Source organism: Pogoniulus pusillus, chromosome 12 (genome assembly GCF_015220805.1).
Source record: "Pogoniulus pusillus isolate bPogPus1 chromosome 12, bPogPus1.pri, whole genome shotgun sequence".
Classification (NCBI taxonomy): domain Eukaryota; kingdom Metazoa; phylum Chordata; class Aves; order Piciformes; family Lybiidae; genus Pogoniulus; species Pogoniulus pusillus.
The window spans coordinates 13,745,784-13,770,923 of record NC_087275.1 but is presented as its reverse complement, the minus strand read 5'-3'; the positions used below and the strand labels follow the sequence as shown (position 1 = coordinate 13,770,923).

General features: G+C 40.3%; 1 protein-coding gene across 2 annotated transcripts in view; it reads left to right on the top strand.

The window, feature by feature from the left end:
• The window catches only part of APP (amyloid beta precursor protein), a 216,158-nt gene that overhangs the window by 36,957 nt on the left and 154,061 nt on the right, over positions 1–25,140 (top strand). For both annotated transcript variants that reach the window (XM_064152349.1, XM_064152350.1), the window contains exon 2: positions 8,251–8,418. In XM_064152349.1, coding sequence (XP_064008419.1) covers positions 8,251–8,418 — 168 coding nt within the window. The remainder of the gene's footprint in view (positions 1–8,250; positions 8,419–25,140) is intronic.

Below are 25,140 nucleotides of genomic sequence, written 5' to 3'. Positions count from 1 at the left end.
AGCAGGTCTGATGATTCTTTTTGTATTATGTTGTAGTCCTTATAAGTTAATAGTGGAGCTATGTGGACTGAAATTGTATTACTTTGATCCCTTGATGGAAAACCTCTTGAGGGTAAAACCTTGCAGGCTATGAATTTTTTTAATACAACCTTAGCTGTGAACAAAGCCAACATGTGTTGTTGAAACAGGTATTATGAAGTACTACTAGCAAGTATGCTAATAACCTTTTAACTGCAGAAAGCAGTGATGCAGAGTGTCCATGGGAAGAACTAGGCTTTCTGTCTTAAATAATGGTGTTTGATAGGAAAATGCCTTTTAATGTTAAGATGATGTGGTAATGAGCTGAAGCACACCAAACACTTTTTTTTGTGTTGTTAAGGTATAGTATTCCTTTTTAAAAAAACTGTGATTAGATGCACTGCTTCCAGTCCTCTGTACTCTGCTACCAAAATCCTTTTTGAATGTGTTGGGAATGGTCTAAATGGCATCCAGCACGCTCTGTGCGTGTGGAGCGCACAGTCACACTAGAAGCCTTTCGCACCTCCCCTCAGATAGGTTAAGCTACCAAGGCTGGAAGAGGGGAAAATGGATGCATCTCTGTACAATGTCTAAACATGGAATGGAAACAGATTCACTACATCTTAACTTTCAGTACTTGTGTGATGTCCTTTTTTTTTTCTCTGTACTGAATTTAAATTGACATCTTGACATCAAATAAATACTTGAAATGAATGTTTTCCCCTTAAAACAAACAGAAAAATATTAGGAAACACCTGTTTTCAGAGACAGCTTCCAATAATTAAACAGCATAATTCAGATGGCTTGACCAGGAAGTACTTTGTTTTGTCCTAATTTCGCCAGGTTTTGTAAATAGCTCTTTGATACCATCTGATGGGAGAACAGCTGGTTTTATGTCCCTTTTATCCAAAGCAGTTATAACTGATAAGCAGTTACATCTTTATAGGCTTTCTTTTATAGATTTATCTTCTGATTCCAGTATTTAGTGTTGTTAGGTTCTCTTCTTTTGGTGTTTTTTTTTTTGGTTGTGTTTTCAAATAATATCCCCACCAAAAGAATGAATTCTTACTGTCTCTCTGATAGGAGGCAAACCACTGAAAGACTACTTGAAAGGTGTTTTAAATTTCTTTGCTGGCAAATAATATTTTAAGCTCTTCAGCATTTAGTTCTCACTAGAAGGAAACAAAGCCAAGGAGCCCGCAGGGAGATGCGTGCAACTGGAGGTGAAATGTAGCTGAAAGAGAAGCCTCTGAAATGCTGAAAGTCTTTTAAGGGAGAACCTGCTGTCAGTGCTGGGCATTATCACAGCTGTGCATCCTTTCTTTCAGCACTCATACCCTTACTACACTTTTGAAAGTTAATAGTTAAAATGTAGAATAGTTTCATAATGATGTTTTTATATCAAAAATGTCAGGCTGGTGCTTGAACATCTTGTGGCATGCTAGACTAATGTCTTTACACAGAGCTCTGAATAGTGATCAATGGAAGTAGTTGTTTTCAGAATCCTGTAGCTGCCATTTTTCAGAAGTAGGTGGTTCCCATTCTAGAAATTGATCTCTGATCCAGATTCTTGTAGAAGTGAAGACTCAATACAGTCAAGCATAACTTATTTTGAGATGGTGTGCTAAGTGGCCCGACTTATTTAATCATTTGCTGACCCCACATGCTGTGCCTTGAAGGTCATATGCAATGGAGATAAAACAAAATCTGGTTACAGATTCTTTAATATGCTTGGAGTTCTTACTTTTGCAGAACACTAATAAAGCAAATCCTTGCTGTTAATATAATTTGTGGCACATGAATTGAGAGACTAATCTGCCCAAGAGCTTTAGGATTAGACAAGGAGAGATTTGCCACTACAGGTGTTGCTGTAGCGAACTGAAGTGTAGCATTATGCTATTCAGCATTGCTGTACAGAAGCTGCTTTTCTGTGTGGATCAGTGTGCTAGATGATTTAATTGCATTGCAATGCAGATATCTTTTTCTCCTTGGCAAGGAATGAATGTAAATGAAGTAGGTTGTTGGCTTTGAAGAAACCTTGAATGACATATAAAATTCTTCATCAGCTCGCTCATTTTAGTCAGATATATCTTTCTGACCAGAAATTCATAAATTAGTGTTTAAAATGTTACAGCTACATGTTTGAGAGAAATATCCCCATAATGTAGTGTGCTCTCATTTCACTCTTCTGCCTTTTAAGCTGTTTTTCATCTAAGTGTATGTATTTTAAAGAAAGTGCTACTTTCTCCCCTCTGAAATGCAGCTGTGACCCCCTTTGTGATGAAACTGTTGTTGGATATCTTTGTTAAAACCCATAATAGTTCATTAAGTTTTACGTTATCAGTAACTTGTGCAGATTAGAGACCTCTAAGTTAGGTGCCTTAGCTAAATTTAATATTTCATTTTGGGCGCTGCTATGATAGTGAAGCATCATCACAATGTAGTTGTTGAGGGGAAAAGCAAAGTATTCCCAAAGTACTGTGTTCTTCAAGAGAAACTTGATAGAAAGGCAGAGGGCTGAAGAGAGGTATTTTGTGGTTTGATATGCTGTAAGTGACCTGGAGATCTCAGGATAGACTCACCAGCAATTTCTAGCCCACCTTTCATTCCCTGGAAAGCTTTTCTATCACTTTTTAAGTGAATATGTAGTTGCACTGTTGGGTAAAGCTTAATCCTGAAATGACAGCATAGTTTAGAGGTATTTCAAGTACATTAACTGGGAAAGATATCAGTGTTTAGTCTTCTGAACTGTTAACTTAAGGAGGCTGCTTTAAGGGCTGAATGTCAAAGGCCAATGTAAGCCCGTGAGACAGGCAGGTGAGCGTGTTGGACGTGAGTGGTTCTGAATATTTACACAAGAGATGTAATGGCATGGGGTAATTCTGTCAAATTATCCTTTGCTTACTTTCATGTTTTTTTTTTCCTGCCTAGTAGATGCCATGCTTGCACATGTGAGCAGAATTATGATGCAAGGTTGGAGTTCAGCATGCAGGTCTTACTAGCCCAAGATTACTTGTCATGATGAATTTTTTAAATTGTAGCAACTGAAATTTCTGTGAAGCTGGGATTTGGGTAGCTGAGAGAGATACAGAATTATAGAATGGCTTGAGTTGGAAGAGACCTTAAAGATCATCTAGTTCCAACCTTGCTGCCATGGGCAGGGACAACATCCATTAAACCAGGTTGCTCAAAACCTCATGCAGCCTGATCTTAAACACTTCCAGCAATAAGGCATCCGCAGTTTCTCTGGGCAACCTGTTTCTGTATTTAACTGCCCACACTGTGAGCAACTTCCTCCTAATGTCTGCTCTGCACTAGCTTCAAACCATTGCCTGTAGCCTTCTCCAGGGGCTACAGACCCTCTCCAGCTTTTCTGTAGGCCCCCTTCAAGTACTGGAAGGCCACTATAAGGTCTCTTCAGAGCATTCTCTTCTTCAAGATGAACAGATCCAACTCTCTCAGTCTATCCTAGTAGGAAAGGTGCTCCAGTCCTCTGATCATCTTTGCAGCTTGCTCCTGGACCTCCTCCAACAGATCTATATGCTTGTCATGCTGGGGGCTCTAGAGCTGGAGGCAGTATTCCAGGTGGGATCTCACCAGAGCAGGGTGGAAGGGCAGAATCACTTCCCTTGACCTGCTAGCCACACATCTTTTGATGCAGCCCAGGATATGGTTGGCTTTTTAGGTTGCCAGTGCACATTTCCAGCTCATGGAAGGTGCCTCATCAGCCAGCCCTGCCAAGTCCTCCTCTGCAGGAACTCTCTCAATCCATTTGTTACCCAGTCTGTATTCGTGCTCAGGATTGCCCCAACCCAGGTACAGGACCTTGTGCTTGGCCTTGTTGAACTTCAAGAAGTTTGCATGGGCGCATTTCTTTAGCTTATCTAGGTTCCTTTGGATGGCATCCCTTCCCTCCAGCATGTTGACTGCACCACACAGCTTGGTGTTTTTGGCAAGCTTGCTGAAGGTGTAATTGATCCCTTTGTCCCTGTCACTGACCCCTGGTTAGAGAGGAGGCACACAGGCAGTGTCACCTGCCAGTGCTGGTCCAGACCAGAGGAGCTTGAGAGGCTTCATATGTCTCTTGTTTTCTCACATCTGTCACCTTCATAAAACTAAATATTAACACTGCCTTCTTGAAGTCGTTGCTTAACTTACTGTTCTTAATTAAGGAATGTCCCCTAAATTAAATTTGTTCCTGTGAAATCAAGGCTGTGAGGATGGATTTCCTCCAGGGCTGTTTTCAGGACATGCCTTGGGAATGCTCTTGTGTTCAGTGATGGGGCAGTGGCAAGAAGAGCAGTGTGCTAAGTTTTCGTTTACTACTTGGGTCTGGTAAAGTTTAACGAAAGGGTGCGTGTTACCATGGATGGCTGCATAGAGAAATAGGAAAAAAGCCAGAAAATGTGACATCAGAAATAGTCCTAATCTGTTACCTGGCATAATTAGTTATTTTGGATAAAGAACGGGTCTTTATGGATTTCACCTTTTCCCTGTGAATTTCGTTGTAGTCCAAATGATTGCAGAGGAAAACAACACCTAGAAAAGTATGGTGGCTCAATGCAGCAGCTGCAGGATTTTGGCTAATGATTAAAAGAACTTCCCATGTTTTCTTTTTTAATTTGAGAGCCACAGTCAGTTGCTTGTGTTTACAACATTCACTCTTGGGCAAACAGAAGTGACAAGAGCATGAAGTATATGCTTGCAAAAGTTAGTGAAGTGGAGAAGACTTGTTAGTCATACACTCTTACTGGGGGTATTTTGCTCAAGTGTCATCAAAGGGCTCAGCAGCTCTAAATCTAGGACAGGTAAAGCCAAAGTCAGCTTCTGTAATGCTGTGCTCCTTTGCAGCAAAAAAATGCTCCTAGGCTTGACTTCTGTTTTGACCATCACCTCTGCAGAAAAGCTTCCATCAGCACTGGCTGTTTCTGGAGACTGTTCAGGAAGAGTCATTTCTTGGCAAGCAGAAAGCCTGCTATCAATCAGAAAAAGCGCCAAAGCAGATCAGCTTCTTATTTTCTTCGGAAATGAAGTAGAAGGTAGCAAAAGTCTTGCAGTAGAGGCAGTTTGTAGAACGAGCAGGGAGATAACACAAAAGGTCTCTCAACAATTAAAGCTTTTCAGTGTCACTGTGAATTTTACCGGTACCATGCTGAAAATGTAATGTGTAAAATTGCTGTTTATTACTAAAACTCAGAGGCTTTCAGTTTAAACACCAGTTTGTGGAGTGGTAGAAAACATTTACCGTCAGATCTTAAGTAATTTAATGTGACTTTCCCCCCTTTTTTCTTCATTGGTCTAGTATGTTTTTAAAGGTGCTATTTCCATTCTGGTTGTTTACAGAAAGTTAAGTTGAAAGTTCACTATTATGTCTTAGCTGGAGATGTAACAGACAAACCCATTAACCTACTGTCCTTGCTTTAAGGACACTAACAGAGTTCAGCTTGGGAAGTTAAGTGTTTGAATTATTCATGACCATGACCTAAATGCTTTAGTTCTGTTTACAGTGTCAGTTAATTGCTCTGATATTTCTTTTTGATGAGAAATATTTAGCTGTCTTAATAAGATGAAGTGTAATTCTGAGCAGTTCATTTGTATGGCCCTGTCAGCTCAAAATATAGCAAGCTAAATGACTTGCTCTGGTAATTTCATTGAGCTGGGAGATGTGTCTTTTCTTGAAGTGCACGAGTTAAGTAGGCAGTTGTAGGCTGTCATGATGTTAGCCTTAAACTGGTATCACTCAATAAGTGGCTGCATTTTTTTCCCCCTCCAGCTGTAGCTATCTTCGTAGCTATGGTAAAAATACCAAAAAAAGCTCCCTATTATAAAGCCACAAGGCAAACTCTATTAATTTGCAACTTAGGATCTTGAGTGGAAAAAGAAAAAAAATTAAATACTCCACAGCAGGCCTGCTGTGTGCTTCATTAATCTAACAAAGGTTTCAGCTGGAGGAGCTGATGGTGGGTAGAGTTCACATTCACGTGTCACCTGTGGAGTGACTTCCTTCTGGTTTTATTGGAGTTTTGATAGGGTTGTTATGCAGGTATCACCTTTGAGATGGTCTTCCAAGTTTCCAAAGATGTTAAGAGGGATAAGCATATAATGGTATTACTGATCAAGGCAAGCCAGAGGTGTCATCCTAGTTACTGAAAAACTCATTAATTACCCGGTGGAAGGGCAGTGATAGTTGACTGTTGAATCTTACAGAGCATATTCCTTCCATGGGAAAAGAAAAGCAGGTAATGCAGAAAAATCTCTGCCAGTAGAAGACTACTACTACTATTTGTTTTTTCTTTACCCTGAATTTTGGTAACATGCTAATATCTCAGAGAAGGTAGACCAAAAAAAAAAGTTTTCTTCTTTTCTAAAAACCAATTTGTTTTAATTGTGGCATTTTAAGTTATGATGCTATGCTAACATGTTGTCTCAGGTTAGAGTGGATCTCTCCCTCAGTAGAATAAACTCACTACTACATAGATTATTTTGGAAAGTCAGGTGAAAATGAAATTGTATTTCTTATAGTTATATAACAGTATAAGGAGAAATATAATAACCTTAAGGAAGATGGGGGATGGGGTCAAGTGGTGGGAAAGCAGCAAAAGCAGCATCAGCCAAAACAGCAGCTGGGGAATATAGCAGCGGGCGCAGCTGAAGCAGCAAGGGGGAAGGTACAAGCTGTACTTCCAGACATAAAGCTCTTGATGCTCCAATGAAATTCTACTAGCTTATCCATTGTTGCCATTATATGGCTTATCCCTAGAATGTTCACCTCTCCACTCAGAGCTTCTACTTCTAAGTTTCTCTGTTTTTTATGTCTGAGCTAGAAAACCATCTCAAACAGCCACGTGTGTTAAGCTGGTTAGATGTTTACTCCTGCTGTGTTTCTTAGTGTGAGATTTTTTTATTTGTGTAGGCATATAAAAGTAGTGAGGTTGGGGTTTTTTTGTTTGTTTGCTTGTTAGAATAAAGTGTGGGGGGAGCTAAGAAAGAGTTTGCATACCTCTCATAAAAGAGGAATCCTGTTTCTTCAGTTTTTCCGGTATTTTTTTAATGGTTTTGATTTTTGTCCATTGAGAAGCATTCCAGCTAAAAGGTTAAAGTTAAAAATAGATATTTAGACTCTCTGCTGTACCTTGGATGTAATGGGCTCACATTTGGAGTATGAGGAGTGGTAGAAAGCCACTGAATTCTCTTGAAGAACTTTAGCATTGTGTTTTTCAGAAGGTAAAACTGAAGCAAGTACTTTCATGACTTTTGAGATTGGCTACAGAGGTGGGCAGAGGGCTGAAAGAAAGAGCATTTGATTTGCTTTAATGATGTGGTGCCATGGGAGGGATTTGAGGATTGCATGAGGTCAGCATTGAGGTTCATAGGGAAGGAGGCTTAGGTTCATTTGTAAATGCAGGTAAGAAGCTCACAGATGTTCCAGAATTACACTTGGCTTGGAAATTGTTGAGTGCAGCTCTGATGTGTGACTGTACCCCAGCAGCACTCCGACGTTTTGAGGAAGGAAGCTGCTAGGTGGTGCTGGGTAGGTTGATACATCATGGACATTCAGGCAATGTGCCTGCGAGAGGCAAGGAGGAACACTTCAGATGGCCTTTCTGAAACCTGTGTGTTTTAATGCTTGTTTGGGTAGGTGGTACTCTGTAATACCTTGCTGTGAGCTAGGCCTTTAAAAGTCTCATTTTGATATCATCCCACCACTGCATTTTAAGATTTAGTTGAAACAAGGCCAAGGAAGAGGCTGCTGCTCTTAACCCATCAACTTTATTTGTGATTAAAGTACAGCCTATGCCCTTAACATCTAAATAAGCCAGAGAGGGTCTTGAGACAAGAAAGATACATTATGAATTTCTGTACGAAATTCTTGGGAAAAACTTGTTGCTTTTTTGTTAATTTAGTGAACCCTTCCACCTCAGTACATCACCTGTTTGGAAGATGAAGTCCCTGTAATTGCCCCAAGTATGCTTGTAGCTTTTTGTTTAGCCCAAGCTCATAAGATAACAATTTTGGGCCACAAAGCAGTTTGGCAATAGCTTTACCCTCTTTTGTGATGGGGATGTGTATGAAGACTAAATTTATATTTCTCAGATCTGTATGAATCAAACATTCCACCATGGGTGGATAAGGCTAGAGTGCAATTCTAGCTTGCTTGATCTAGATTGTCTGAAATGTCAGATTAAAGCTCATGTTTTTTTCTTTTCTTTTTTTCCCCTCTTCTCCTTCCAGGTACCTGCTGATGGAAATGCTGGATTGCTGGCAGAACCTCAAATTGCAATGTTCTGTGGGAAACTCAACATGCACATGAATGTGCAGAATGGAAAGTGGGAATCAGACCCCTCTGGCATCAAGACTTGCATCGGGACAAAGGAAGGGATTCTCCAGTACTGCCAGGAAGTAAGTTTTGTCTTTGGGAACAACTACAGTGGTTGTTCTTCTGAAGCACCAAGGTGCAGCTGTGTGCTGGGGAGCTGAGGCTATAAGGACCTTCTTTCTTTGGGTTGTGTTATGTTGTGGTTTGTTGTTTTGGTTTTTTGTAGGGATTTTTTGGGTGTATGGTGTTGTTTTGGTTTTTTTGTGATTGTTTTTTTGTGGTTTGGTTTGGGTTTTTTGTTCTTTTTGAGGTTCTTTCCAGAGCCTGTTAAAACAGCTTCAAAAATGAGTTGCTGAGAGGGGTCGCTGGACTGCTGTTGGACAGTTTTGTCTCTCTGTCTTCTGCCCTTGGGAGCTAATTTTTGTATAGGATATGCACAATGAGTGTCTTCCTTATAAAATACTTTGAATAAATCTGAGGTGACAGCTGTTTATGTAAAATGCCATTGTTCTTCTTGGGCTGATCTTGAAATAGTCAGCTGTAACATGCATGCTGTCATCCTTCTGTGGTACTGAAATGCACTGGGACTGTCCAGAGCTACTGGGCTGTGCTGCACACTGAACCATTCAGTTTCTTAATAGAAAAAGTTTGCCCTACAGCTGAAGTCACAATGGCTGATTTCTTATTTGAGAGCAGAAACCTATTCCCCACTTGCTCATGTCCTAAGAACAGATTGCAGATCTGATTTTTTTTTTTGTCTCAATGCTATGGTAGCCTGGTACCAGTGTGTGACAATTTGAAAATGAAATGTGTATTTCACACCGTGCAAGAAAAGGGCACAGCTTGAGTTGCTTTAGTCATTATGTCTTTCTATACCATCTCTGCCTTACTTTAAAAAAAACAGAGGCACTTATTGCCACAGCAGTAGCTGTCTTGGCTTTCTAAATGTCACAGCAATTCCATGAAAATGCCTCTTCAGAAAACAAGATAATTCACTCTTCAGATCTCTGCTCTTGCAGTGTCTTGATTCCTGTCCTTTGACCCACTGGTGGTTCCTTCTGTTCTTTGCAGTGTTATTGTGAGTTTTCTGGGGGGTTGGGGTTTTTGTTTGTTTGTTCTTGGTTTTTGTTTTGTTTGGTTTGTTGTGTTTTGGGGCTTTTTGGGTGTGTGTGTGGTTTGTATTTTTTCTTTCTGAGTTTGGGCTTTATGATCCAGAATAGCTATTCAAAGGAAGTTATTGTAATGGCTGTCAAAACTGATCCTCCACTGGTACCTTTATCTTTTTACTAGTACTCTTACTTTATTAAATTCAGTTTAGCATTAACAAAAATAACCTAGCAGTAAAGTTTAAGAGATTTGTTTTGATTTTGCTGTTGTCACCTTTGATTTGTCTGAACAAAGCTGATTTATACTGAGTGAGGTGAGGACTAGGAAGATGGAAGTAGTAAATCGGTGAATGAAAGCCTCCAAAGTCTTATCTAATGTTACAGAAAGAAATACTTCAATTTACAGGCAGTAAAATGTAAAATGTTCGGGGGGGATGGAGGCACGAAAGCTCAGTAGATTAGCAACTGAGTTAGAAATGCTGCAGGTAGTGGACAAGTCCAGAACAAGCACTTGCAGCTGTAAATCTCAGCTGAATGTCAGATGATTTTTTAAAAAAGATTTTAGGTGGCATTTAAGAAAAGCTCTCTTAAAAGTAAAGGAGAGAGGAAACCAGAAGCAGTCAGCAAGTAGTAGCTATATACTGTTAGATGACAAAGAGAATAATATGGAAAACTTTAATTACTTGTAAGGAAAAAAACTTCGCTGTGCAAGGCAGGCTACAGAGACTCCATCCTTGGAAACTGGGAGGGCTGAACTGGGCAAGGGCCCAAGCAACTTAGATGTAAGCTGTGGTTGGATCAGAGGAAGGTCTGGATGACCTCTGTAGGTCCATTTTAACATGATATTTTTTATTGAATCTGAGATTTTCTCCTGGATGAAGAAACAGAGGGAGAGACCTTCTGTTACTAGGGTTTTTAAGGGTGATAGCCTTATTTGTGCACTGACAGTTTATTGGTTTAATATTAGATGACCATGTTCAAATTATAGAGTTTCTTTTTAGCTGCAATTAAAAGCATTACTTAGGAAGTTCTGCCCTGTCACGGGGCAAGATGCTGTGGCAAATCTAACACAAAAATGCAGTCAGTGTCTTACTGATTTCAGTTAATGTATGTTATTACATGTGTGACTAAGCAGTGCACTTCCATTACCTTGAGATGAGCAATACTGTGGAGTGCTAAAACATGGGAGCCTGGCTGAAAAAAAAACCTCTCCTTGCTGTGCTTACCAGTATGCCTTCTGTTTAATGCGAAACTGCTGATGTCTTGGCTGTCCTGTTGTATCCCTCCAACCACACACATAGAGCTGCCTGTGGGATACTGCTCAGTTCTGGCAGGGCATGCTGGGCTGGGGCAAAGAGCATGGGGCACCACCAAGGCTTGCTTTCAGCAGCTGGTTTGGCAGCTGGAACTGAGCACCCCTGCTTTTTAATGTTGGCATAAATTTAGAAATGGGTAGCAAGTACTAGAAAGGCCAGATTTGCTGACAGCAAGTTAAACCAGAAAGCAGCATGGCAGCTGATCCAGCCCAGCAGCATGGGAAGAAACTCACAGGTCTGTACAGTTCTCCCTCATAGTCTTCCCTGTTTCCCCATGTCATTGAGGCTGGGTCTGTGGCATGGCAGACTTAGGCTTGGGCTTTGGCCAGGAAAGGGAGCCACTGCTTTACTTTTCTTAAACTTTCCCATGCCCTGAAAAGAAAAACAGAAGAGTTGGATAAAAGCATCAACTTCCACTAAATAAATGAGGTGTTATGGAAGTGCTGGTAAATCCAACTCAAACAGGCGTCTCAGCTATAGGAAACTCCTTGTTGCTTGATCCTCCAAATATGTTTAGCATCTTGGGGGTACGAAGTGAGGTGCTTTTCCCTTTGCCTTCTGCTCTTTACCTTGGATACAAGACAGCATTTGCTGTGAGGAAATGTGATAAATTCATGCTGTTTTTTTCCCCAAAAGAAAGACTGCTGCTTCTTGGGGTACATTTTTTTGTTGGCATAGGCAGAGGCTGAGCATGTGCCCTCTGCTAATCAAGCAGGCAGGCAGCCTTCCTGAATCTCTTTTCATGCTTCCTGGCACAAATTCCTCGGTTCTGTGATCTTGTGGCAGCAGCTTATTTGTACCCCTCTGCTGAGGTACTGTGTTCATTTCCTAGCTCTGAGCAGAGTCCTGAACTGACAGGAAGCAAAGGAACGTAAAATTTTTCCACTTGCTACAATGAGAAATTTCTTCATCCTGGATTTTGTTGCAGATACGTTGTATGACTTTGCACCAGACATTGCAACTATGGCTGTGATATAAGACATGATGCTTTAGTGCAGTCATCCTATAGATTTAGCCATGCACCTAGTTATTCCTGCACTAGAGGAGGTGGTGTACCCATAAGGTGCCAGCTGGGCAGACATTCAATGATCAACTGCAGTGGAGACTTTGCTTTGTGGCTCTTTGGCTCCAGAATATACAGTTAGAATGTTTAATCAGGAGATTCCTCTTCATTCACTGTTAATCCAAAATGATATCCATGTATTCTCTGGATTTGTTTCCTTTGAGAATGTTTTACAAAAGCCCCAACCCCTTCCCATTTCAGCAGAATTTACAGGGAGACACATTCCTCTGAGAGAGTTTTCTTGACAATGCAAGGCCAGGTGCCCGGGTGGTGGGCAGAGCACTGGGCTTGGGAGGTGCACGGAGTACAGAAGGACACGAATTTCTTCTGCAGAGAGGATGTAGAGGGAGCCCTGTACTTCTATTTTCAGAATGTCATCATTGCCATTCCTCATCCACTGCCAGTGTAGGTGGATTTTGAAGCCTTGATGCAGGAAGTGGCAGCAGAGGAGCACTGCAGGGGCAGAAAGGGAGGAACGGGAAATAAACAGAACCACCTACATGTTTTAAAGTTTTGTGTCACTTGTTGCTTCGCTTCTTTTGAGTGGGAGCTCAGTGAAGCACAGGAACTGTCTGGATTTATATTTGGACAACACATCACACAGTTGAAAGATGACAAAGCTGCGGCTGTGCATACTTAGAAGAGAATGGGTGATAATTGAATGCAGTCTTCTAACTTTCTTGACTTCACTTAAACTCTGCTACTGAAGTCAAAGAAGTGGTTCTGTAAGCACAGTACATCCATTTCCTCTGTGTTCAAATCAGCAAAAAATCTAATTTTCAGCCTAAGCTGGTGGCTTTGCTGCTGTTGTGTGGGATTTTTTTTTGGTGGTGGTTGGTTTTGGTTGGTTGTTGGGGGTTTTTTTGAGTGTGTGTGTTGTTTGGTAGTGATTTTTTTTCTTTTTTTAATACAGCAAAATCAAGCTTTGTTGGGTGGAACGAGATGCTGGTTAGAGATGGGCAATTCACTAGTGGTATCTTTTAATGTCAAACTATTTAGCATGCTGCTTTGTAAATTGTATCTGTTACTGTAAAATAAAATGGCTTGGGTCTGATCTGCAGACAGCTGTCAGATGCAAGTGCTGCAGGTGCTGGAACAGCATTACTGTAAATGGAGTGGTTACACCTCTGTATGTGTCAAAATCGCTAAGGTGTTGTGAACGCACTAGCTGACACTTCACATCAAGCCATCAGTCAGCCTAGTCCTGCTGCTGGTGCTGTTTTGGAGGGATGTTGAATAAAACCCCTGCCATGCACAATTACTGGATTACTTGTTCCCTGGGAAGAGTTTCTTCCTGACAGCCCCTGACACAGGTGTCCTTAAACAGGTTTTGTTGTTCTGTGGAAGAAGCTGGGTACACCCATCCACACATGCTCAAGTGCTGGGGTGGCATGTTAGTGTTGAAGGAAGCTGTGTTTGGAGGCTGGCCAACTCCTTGTCTTGCTAAACAGTCTTCATAAAACCAATCTGGAGCCTGCCCACACAGTATCTGTGTTCAGAGTCGCATGAATATGCAGAGTAAGAAGTTAATTCAGACAGGCTCAGTTCCCTGTTTAAACTGAATGAGAGTTTAAACTGAATGAAGATCTTGGTATATGTTTTATTAGCAATTTTGAGTACCTACAATGAGCTTGTTTTTTTTTTTCTAACAATTAGGATATGTTATATGAGTTCCTTGAAGAACTGAAATTATTTTGCCATCAGTCTCAAAAATTATTTGTAAAAAAAAACACAGCTGGCAAAAAATATTTGCATGGTTTTTTTCCTCACTTAGTTTAATTTGGAGGTGCTCATTTCTGTTTTAAGAGCTCTTGGAACTGGCTTTGTTTTTTTTCCAAGATCAAAAGTAGTTTGGATCTGGGTATTGTGCACATGGTGGAGTGGCTGGAGTGTAAACCTGGGAGTCTGGAGATCCTGCTGTGCCTTGCAATCAGCAGCTGGCTTGCTGTGAGATCTTTGGCTGGACGCTTAGCATAACTTTCAGATCTAGAGTGTGTGTTGGCTTTGGCAGGTGATCATCTCTTTTGGCAGAGATGATCATCTCTGAAGTCATATCCTGACTGTTTGGTTTCTTTTGTAAAGTCATTACATGTCCACTTTCTTTCTAAATACCTGTGAGAAGCATGAGCATCTCGCACTGAACATGTATTTTGTACAGAACTCTTCTTCAGAAATAATTATAAAAGCATGCTACATTGCTCCTAATTATGTCTCTGTATTATGTGGAGCAGAAAATAGTAGGGTAAATTCACATAACAGGTAGCTGATTATAGTTGTTGACAGAACAGTGTTGACATTTCTAATCTTTGATGATCATGCTTCCAAAAATTATTTTCTTGTAATTTTCTCAAATCTTTTGTGTTTATGCCACATGTTCACATAAGCTGCTAGGGAGACCCAAAGCCATTTCTTAGCCAGATCCAGTACAGACTGAAATGGAAACATAATAAGACTTTGACATTAACTTCACCCCACAATTCCCAGCTTGAAGGCAGTCCTCGAGTACCCAAAGGGGCCATCAAACAACTGTCCCATATTGGTATTAATTTTCCTTTCTTGACTCCCAAGGCCACTGTCTGTAATCTTTCTGTGCTTGGTGCCCTGAGAACCACACTAGGCAGAGAAGCAGGCAGAAATAGCTGATGGCAGCTGTTCCATCTACCTCTAGTCTTTGTTGAGAGCTTCTGAAGATATGTTGAAGGGTTTGTTGAACTGCCACAGACACCAATGATTTTAAAAAGAAAAACACTGTGCTCTTCTGAGAAGAAAATTTGAGATGCTTTGATAATGGCTTCTCTCTGTGTTACTGTATCATTTTCATCCTAACCTGTACTGTTTTTACCCAGGCCGCATAATGTGCTTTCTAGTTTGTCAAACCAAACAGCCGCTGTATAAAGGTTGAAAATTAATTTTAAACCTCCACAGCTCTAAATTCAGCAACCTGAAAAGCCATACATTTTGCTCTGAGGAAAATGATCCATTTAATGAAATAACATGGAAAACATACAGATTTTTTGGTAGCACAGACTGTCCTTAAAAGCAAATGACATTTTCAGGGGAAATGTGTTATTATATTCAGAGGTGTGCATAATCATGCTTAAAAGTTTAGGTATCTTAGCACTTGCTCTGATTATTGAGGTCTTTTCAATGATCTAATGGTCTAATTCAATGATTATTGAATTTTGGTGCACAGCAAAAGCTGAATTAGTTCACTCTTTCCAGCCATTACTTAAATCTCACTTCAGTGAAGGCTTAGATTTTGGAAATGCAAGGTGTGCTACTGATAGTATATTTATCTTGCAGTTGAGTCTTAGTATACTTACCATATAACCTTTTTGAGAAAGAAGGCTGAGCTTTTTAGCCCAGGCTGCAATCTATCATTTAAATATATTTCAAATCAAATGACTAATAAAACTTTGAGCACATGTTGCAAGGAAATGCCTAGCTTTCTTTTGTCAAGTAAAACAGCCACTTCACCCTACGTAGACTGTGTTTTTTGCATGTCTCAGAAGTAATGAAATTAAAAAGATCAGGATCTTGGTAGGTTGTTGCTTTTACCAGAAGTTTTCCTTGTCCTTTTGAAGTAGTGTTTTGCTTATGGAAGGAAAACATTTCTGCTTTGAGGCTGAGGGAGGAAAAAAGATAAAAATGGATGAAGATTGTCTGCACAAGCACACATTTAGGTAAATGTGTGCTGCAATGTTTAATGAAGCTGCAATGCTGCATTTTCCCCTAGATTAATTTTGAATTTCTCGGATATGGTGGGCTAGATAAATGCCTCACCTTAATCGATGGTTTTCACTAGTATAGTGTTCGTGCCAGGAATATGATTGTGTCTTCTGTTCTCTAAAATAGGTTAATTCAGTAACTGTATGCAGCGTAGTCCTATTGCCTCTTCTCATAGTCAAACTGTCAGACAACTATTTAGCATGTGATCAAGATGTCAAAAGACATCTGCTAAATTTGAGCTATAAAAGAAGGAAATGTTTTACATTATCATCTTGCTGTGCTGTGTGCCTGTGGTTTGCTCATTAAGGTTACAAAAGGACCAGCTAACCAGTTTTGCCCAAATCTCTCTGTATGCCTAGAGAAGGGAGCCAAATGTGACTCGCATAACTCTTGTCCTGCTGAAACACAAGAAAATTCTGAGAGGGCTGAGCAGTCTTGGATGTGGTTTGTGGAGATGTTGCTACTTCTAAACCTGGGATGTTGCATGGAAGGTGTCCTGGTGATATGCAACACAGTGGACCTCTACTGCTGTTTCACTTGCTATATTTTTTCCTTACCAGGTTATTGTAGTAAGGTGTCTGCTGTTTTCTTTACAGATATATCTCCCTATCATCTTACCCTTTGTAATTCTAATATGGACTTGATAGCAGCCATTCCTTTAATAATATAAACCCCAGAGGTACTATGCATGAAGAGTGATGATTACTTTAAGGAAAGAAAAATCTATTTTAAATATACAGCTGTTATATATCAACCCTTTTGAGGAGGAAATGTTCATGCCAATCTGCATTCTCCCACATATTCAGACTAGGCTTGCATGGACACTTGAGTCTAACACAGATCTATTCCACTGTTGCTAAAGGTCATCCTTGATGGTCTGTCAACTCCTGACAGTTTCCACTGTAATAAGATGTTGTTCATAGAGGGAGGTGTTTTCAGAGGTAGGTCCACCTTCTGTGTTAGCACTGGTTTGTGGAGAGGTGTTAGCAGTAAATGAGCAAGATAATGGACTAAGCAAGAATCTTCCCCTGCCATTATCTGACTTGTGTCACAGAATTGCAGAGTTACAGAATTAACCAGGTTGGAAAAGACCTCTAAGGTCATTGAGTCCAACCTATTACCTAACCCTTCGAGTTAACTAAACCATGGTACTGAGTGCCTCATCCAGCTTCCTTTTAAACACCTCCAGAGATGATGAAGGCACTGAAACCACAACTCTGGCATCTGCAAATGTACCTCTGTAGACAGATGAGTGCAAGTGTGACTCTTTGGGAATGGTCCTCTTGAGAGCAGAGAGGCTATCTTCAGGTCTGGGTGGTTGTGAATGTTCAGGGACTTCAGCCTTTCTGATCTTGATCAAATCTGTAGATGATTATGTATATGGGAATAGGTGGCGTGCTTTGTGCTATTCTGTACTTTTTGAGTCTTCTACATTCCTTTTGAATGGCTGTGTGGCTTTCCTGTGAGATAAATCTTCTTGCTTTCCCTTGTGGTAGTGTTAGTCTCTTCTGTGGGTTTTTTCCTTTCTCTTTTTGTGTGGTGTGGGTTGTTTTTTTTTTAACTTCTTTTTTTTACTTCTTCTTTTCTCTTCCTTTTTTTTCTCCTTTTTTCCTGTCTGATCCTTAACTATCTACTTCCACATATATGAAAATTAGAAATATTGACTACCCATGTGTTTTTCACTATAACAGCACATATGAAGGTTATTAGTAGTAGACAGTGGGCTGATATGTCTAGACTGGTAACACAGACTAGGTTCATGTTCAGAAGTCTGTCTTTGCAAGTAAAAGGCTGTTATGCCCATATTTTTAGTTGTCAATATTACAGGCACACACACACAAAAGGGCAGTTTCTCTCACTTTGTAGCTTTGAAGCTGTCAGGAAGGTGATACTTACTTGATTTGTAGTTGGGCAGTGCCCCAAGGTTGGATAGGAGAAATATTTCTTGATTTCTGTGCCGGTCTATTTTTTCCACAACAATTTATTCCCACTGCTTTCTAATTCACATTGTGACATTATCAGCTGACTAGCTTTTATCCAGTTGCAATTTTTATGTAGTACTGTACTGAATGCCTACTTTAATCTTTTATATAGTGTGTACCAAGGGCTAATACAAAGTCCCAGTGATAATCTGTTTTTATAGACGTATGTTCCTTACAGAAATTTATTCCAGATAACTGCGAAATAATTGTAATTTTTAAGCCCAGAGAGCTAGTTATTGATGACTTTATCCACATTTTTCCTTTATATAAAAGCAGTGTGGTGTTTTTAAAGGTAATTTAAACAGAATTGTAGCTTTTTGGTGTTTTTTAATTTTTGTTTTGTTTTTAACTTGTGTAGGGTGAGATTTTCACTCAACGTGTGTTACTGCATATTGCTAATGAAAATTTCTGAAAGGAGGATTTTAGGCATGTGGATTATGATGTTCTTTCTTCTTGAGACATCTACCTTAATGTTGAGACTGAAAACAGAGCATTGCATTTAAGTTTCCTAAGACTATTCTAAATTGTTATGAGGCATTAGGGTTAGCTCATGCTGAGGAAAGGGAAATTGCCCTTCTCTTTAGCTGAGGAGCTTGTGCTAGAAAGATACTGTGTATTATTTAGAAGATGAATCATGTTTTCTGTTAAAACATCAGCTTTACATTTTGTGGATGCAGATAGCTATTTGCATGTATTAAGATTTAAAAAAAGGAAATTTACTTGTACAGTGATGAGAATACCATGCTTAGATTTTTTTCCCCCCTTCTAAGTATGGATATTAAAACACAAATACTGTTAATCTGGGTATGAGGACATATCTTCTGATACAAAACTTTTTTGCCATCATAGTAGTTTCTCCTTCTATAAATGTCATGTAGGTCAGGAAGGCACTGACCCCCTGGAAATCTAATGATATCTAAGGTGGCCAGTTCCATATGTTTGAAGAAACCACACAATATTCCAATTAGAATATAAATCAGTGCAATTTAGTTTCTTTGGTTCTTAATCTAAGTCATATATCTTCTTGAACAATAGTTATAATGAAGTGTTAATAAACCACCCTATTTCCTCCATTCATTACCCACTTCTTTCACTTGGCCTGGGAAGACATCTCTGAGAGAGAGTTGTGGTCAATAAATTGTGTCTTTGTAAGGTCAACTTCTAAATTGCACCTGGGGAGGTATGATTTTTTTGAGACTATATCAAGATCCTGATGTTGGTTTGGGTTTGCTTTTTTTTTCTTTTCTTTGAGCCAATTACAGACTTTAAAGAAAAAAAAAAAAGGAAAATTTTATTTTGGTGAGTATCTCTTTAAACATCTCTGAACTGTTGCAGCTGATGTCGAATGTACAAGTTTCCACACAGTTTGACAAGTCTGTACACTCCATCCAGGAAAAAAAAAAACAGAGGGGATCATCCAAGAAGAAGAAGGAATTACATTTAATGTTTCTAAACAAAGAGCCTTAAGGGATTTGATAAGACTGATCTTATTAAAGCTAAACTTGTAATACTGTGTAAGTTAATATGAGTATACTTTTTAGTATTATTATATAAACTCCTTTTGAGCTTTTGTTGAGAATGCTTTGGTGGCTATGCTAATAGGCAGTTACTTGATGAAATCTGGAAGATATCTTTTAAGATTTTGGTTCCAGTACATATCAGAGCCACTATGTTGAGCAGCAGTGTGATGTATTCCTATCCTGCGTTCCTGTACCCCGGCTTTTTAATTCAAGAGCATCACACTGGTTTGGAGTTTGAAGCAACATGTTTCACCAAGAGGACTCCCATATTCAGACAGCTTTGGAGTTAATGAATGTCCCCACTTTTGCATGCTTTCAACTTCAGCATCTTGAGCTGTTCTAGCTTAAGATTTATAGCAAGGACAGTCTCCTATGAGATGATCAGATTGTGTGAGCTAATTTTAGAGTTTCTTACCAAACTTAACAGGAGTGCTGCTAGAGAATGGTTTAGCAGAAGTGTTGAGCTTAGGCGGTACATGCTGTTGCAGAAAGAGATGGTTTTCTTCCCCTCCTCCTCCTCATTTCTTCTCTGCCAGATTTTAGCATATGTCTTATCTTGTGATGAGGAAATTTAGGGAGCTGAACTGGCACAAAGCTAATCACTGCAAACACACATTAAAAAGAGTGAGTTTCTCTGTCTTACCTGGCTTGCTGAGGATCAGATGATTAGAAGTAGAAGGGGAGGGCAGGACTTTCCATTCTTATGACAGCTGACCTGGGGATAGCTTTCCTGTGGTACTTGAACAGCTTGAGAAGAGAAGCTTTTAGATATTTCTGAAGACACTACATCTTTCTGCTTCTTGGTCTTATGTGTTTTCAGAAGAATACATCCAGTTAACACTTGAATATCCCCAGTGACAGCATAAACAATTTACGGGGGGAAAAGGTCTAGAAGACAGATGTCAAATCAAGGCTATAATGAAGAACAGGCCACATGCTCATCTGAGATGCAGATGTGGCTCCATGGTTTAATTTTGGACAGCAGTAGGAACATAAGTGGAGACCATATATATATGTACACAACCAGACTGATTGCAATGGATGGAGGTAGAATCAGAAGGGTTTGTCCACCATGTGGAAGGATGGCCACATGATAAAAACTAGAGCAGCAGGAACAAAGAGTGGTGCTAGCAGGCAAGCAGGCAGGGCAAGAGAGAAAAGAAACAGTAAGTGCCTGTGTTTTTATAGGGGCCCTAGACAGGAAGTGGGTTTGGGCTAACCACTACACCTGGAGTCAGGTTCAGACCACTTCTCAGGAGGGTTAACCCTTTACAGGGTGTAAGCTTAAATAAAATTGAACATCAATTGCAAACTTCGTTGATTTCCTCTTCAAAACATTCCCCTAGCTTGAGGTGTGTGAATTTCAGAAACGTCTGTGGGGTAGAGCTTCTGCTAATCTCTTTAAAATGACAGAAATGTGTACCTGTTTCTTCTGTGGACCTGGAGATGTTAGAAACCGGGTTTGTGTTATGTTTTGGAACCACCTTACTAAGTGGTGCTCAAATCTCAAATAACAGAGCACTTCTTCACCCAGGGTAGGAGTGAGAGCTTGGCATTAGCTGTGCCATGCTTTCAGCAGCCTGTTAACACTGCTGCTCATGTGGAAGACCTGATTCATGCAGTACATGCACTGAGATGTCTGGTGATATTTCTTCTTTCAGGCTTGTAATAGAATCTAGTCAAGGTAGCTGCTCTTTTCTTGTGGCTTGGGTGTTCACCCATTGTAGGAGTAGGCTGGGAGACCTGATGGTGAGATGCATGGTACAGAGGAGCGTGTGCATGAGCAAGTTTCAGCTGCACAGGGTTTTGAAGTGGAAAGCAGGTGCAGGATTACAGACTTTCTTACTCTTAGACTTCTTAAGTTCATTGACACTTTCTTTGGTCAGCATCCCCTTGAGAACTGTGAAATGCAATCCTGTTTCTGCTTCGGAATAAGGTCTTGCATATATTGGAATGGAAGTTTTGTTGGATATGATTGGACTTTGTTAAGGAGGGGTTTCAGTCTGGCTTAGAAGCGAACTGTAATGAGGCCAATATAAAAATTATTAAATAGTTTATTAAATATTTAAAGAAAATTTCCCCAAACTTATTTAGGGTTAACAGGCACAGATTCTATTATGTGGTTGGTAAAACTAATTTTGCAGAGTGCATCTATACAGACAGATTAAATTTAAATGATTTAGGAAAGGTTTTTTTGAAGTATAACTGGAAGGTCTTGCAGCACAAAGGTTAAGCATGAACTTTCACAAACTTAAGAAGAGAGAGTGAGTTTACTCACTGATTAAGAGTCTCAATATTTGCCACCCAAAAGCATATATGGGGAAAAATACAGTCCCCGCCACGTGGCAGCCTTCCGCTTGGCGGTGGTGCGGCGGGGCTTTGCTGCCCGTTCAGCTCAGATGGAGCACGTTGTCAGGGGAAATCCACGGACACGAGGCGCTCGGGAAGTCATCGGAGTGGTCAAGCACCTGGGCAAAGCGGGATCCAGGTTAACGGGCTGGGGCAGTCCGATCGGGTGCTGTGCATAGCGAGGAGTCAGCCCTTCGGCCGGCGCGGGGGGCCGGCAGGTCCTGGTGTCGCAACTTGTCACTAGGCCGTTGCTGTGTCATTGCCTGGACTTGGCCAGAGTCAAACGGACTCGAGTTCGGCTGAGCTCAAGCGGACAGCTGTATCCCAGCGTGGGGCAAGCCGTTTCAGTCCCTCGGCCCAGCGTGACAGGCAGGCAGGGTCAGGGCTGCCGGTCATAGGCGAGTCTCCAGCTACAGGCGGTGCAGTGTCGTGGCACACAGAGGCACGCAGGGCAGACTGGTAGCAAACAAAACAAAAGCCGCAGCAGCAGCAGCGAACAAACAACTTTGCTAGGTTTTAAGCGTTTTGGCGAGTGTCTTTGACCAATGGCGACAGATAAAAACACCCCTAGAACCAATCCTAAGTTATTTCTCCAAAAACAGGAGATGCACGGGGCCTAGCATTCGTGACCTGCGTGTACAAAAACCAAAGCAGGCTGCAAAACAAGGCCGAATATGGGGTCTGTGTGAGACTGAGAGGCAGCAAGGCTTTTGTCTGCTTTCCCACGCTTCTTCCAGCTGGGAAGAAGGAGGGGAGGGCACCAAGGTGGGTATTCAGACAGGTATTTAGGGCATGTGAAGGATATGTATTCTAGGTATAATTTGGACCTTCTACCACAGACTTAATGCTGTACCACAACAGTCTTGTTCTCTTGAGATTAGCATCACTGCGGTCAATTGAGTCATTGGGAGCAATTTGAAGAGCTGCTGCTTTTTCCATTTGGCAACCATCCTAATCTCTTTGAGATTGTTCTTTTGTAGGAGGGGAAAAAAAGAAAGCTTTTCATTTTTTCTGGCTTTCTCTGAGTGGTGGATTCAGTCTTGTTAGAGAGGACAGTGTCTCAGGGTTCTCACTGACATCAGTGGAGTGTGCAGTACAAGGCCACAAAAACTAAAAAAAAAACAAACCAACCAAACAACAAAAAAAACCCAAACCCACAAAAACCCAAATGTTTTGCCATCTGTGTGGGAACAGACTGCAGGAGATAGGCTGGCAAGAAAAGATTCAGCTTCTTTTTCTGTGGAGGGCGGAGCACTGGTACAGTTTGTTCTTTGCTTTGCATGCTTCTGAGCTGCTTCTGTTAAATGTACAAGCGCCTATAGACAGTCCAGTGACTGGCAGCTTGACACGCATCTAGATTTGGTGCTTATACACCAATTTATGAGCAGCTTCTGTCACAACTTTCCTCCTTCCTGCACCTACAGTATTCAATAGCTGGCTCTGCAGCAGTGTTCATTCGCTGGAAGTGAAAATAAAAAACACTTTGGCTCCTAATCTCCCCTGTACTATGTGAATAATTTTGGAACTCCTGAGTATTTGGGCTTACCGCAAGTATGCAGTGGTGGAGTCTGGGTCTGAGGCACTGTGAGCTCCACATAATGTGTTCTTATTGTTGGCAAATAAACCAAACCGGGTGGGTCATTTTCTGCTATGTGAGTTTTTTACTGTGAAAAAAGGGTAATAAGATACTCAGATTTTACTGAAAGTGTGCAGACTGAGTGTTACGCAGGTGAATTGCCCTGGGAGAGAGACACTGCATGCCTGCTTCTGTTTCACGCTCAGGGCTAACCCTGTCTGCCGCTACAGGAGTTGTGCACTCCAGCAAACTTGGAAGTCTGTTGTGGAAAAAGAGTAGAAGGGCTCTGCTTTGTATTAAAACACAGATGATGAAGCTCACTTTATTTTTTGCTTCGCTTTCAAAGGGACAGTTGTCCATGGATTCCAGAGCAAAACTGTAACCTGAGGGATTGTTGACCAAAAGCTCTTGTTCTCAAAAGGGGAGATGACTAGGAGGTCCTCCTGTTAACCACGTGATCATCATACATGGGCTCAGGATGGTGGCTTATTTCTTTAGCAATATTTAGTAGAAAATTTGGATTAATTTTGTTTTCAGTCCAATTTAGGAACTGGAAATGAAGCACTAAACTGTTAACTAAAATAGCCCAGAATTTACAGACCTCTCCATGCTTGTCTTCCATCATGCTGGAGATTTGAAATGTTAGGAAGCAGAATTAGAGAAACAGTAAGTGAAATGTATGACTAAAAGTGAATTCTGAGTTATCTAGGTTAACTAAGTTATACTTTAGTGGTTAATGAAGATTTCTTACTGGCCTATTGGACATTAGCTTTCAGTAATGCTTTTTGAGTGTTTTCAAAGACATGAGAAGTAGTTCCATATAAAAAATTTTCATCGTACATGTACGAGCTGCTTCCTCAGCTGATTTATTTCTTTGTGTGACCCTCTTGAAGCCTTCATTGCTTGGTGCTTGCACTGCCTGTTACTGTCTTCTTCCTCCTGCCTCTATCTAACTCAGTGTGGAAATGTGAAGCAGATTTCTGCAGTAATCTTAACAGTATTTATGATGCATCTTATACTTCTTACAGAAGATAATCGTTGCTTTGGATAAGAACTGTGAAAATAGATTCAACTTTTTAATACAGTTTCTTGGTTTAGAAAATTAGTGGATTTATTGGTTTGGGTTTGGTTTTCCCTGACTCCAAAGAAGTTGGTTATGTGGGAGTTCACAAGAGACAGTAGTAGTTAATAGAGAAAGGAAGAAAGAAGAGGAAAAGAAGCTGGAAAATTAGTTCCTTGAAAATATCCTTGCTTTCAAGTTGAATATATGAAGCAAGTGACAGTGGTGTGAAGTGTTCTGGTTTTCACTATGCTTGAGCGTGGTGTCCAGATTTCAAATTGTTTGTTTCTCAGTGAATTTTTTAAGGGGTGCAGGGCTCATATCTTTGTGCAAACATTTGTATCAAAATGGGATTTTTTAATTTGAAAAGAATTTCAGATTAAAGTCTAATGCAAGTTTAAAGTGAAATCTTGACTAAATCTATGTGGGTCTAATCAGGCTGACATACATTTGTTCAGCTTAGTCAACTTTCAGATTGCAGTAGTAGAATTTACTGTTTCTGTCTTGAATCATTGTTATTTTACAGAATCCTCTATTTGAGTCATAGACACTTGTGAAATGTGGAAGAATAAACAAACTTCTGTCACAGTAGTGGCTCCAAATGGCAGTTCCCTTGAGTAGATTTGGCTTCAGAAGACACTCGGTGAACTTCACTGCCAAAGCTTATAGAAGCTATCATTTAATCTGAGATATAATTCATATTTGGAATGGAAGTAAGAAATGCCTGATTTATCTTCAGGCATGTGTTCTCCAGGTTTCTATCCTGAGAGGACAGTTTGCAGGTAGAATATATGTGTGAGACAGGAGTGAAGCAGTTACCATTACTCAGGACCAAATGTTTTGAGAGAACTTGGAGAATACCAGAAATTTATAAATATTTGTTCAGAAAGTTGTGATTTCTTTATGAAGGAAACTTTTATCCTATTTCTTACTGACATTAAATATTCTGTGTTTACATTATATAGACTATAGCTTTAAAATATATATGTCATGTACAAGAACAAGAATTGCTAAAAAAATACTACTGCTTGATTTAAAAGAAGAAAGATGCAGGGTCATTTTAGTCCTACCCAGGTGATTACTGTAGGTATCATAGAATCAACC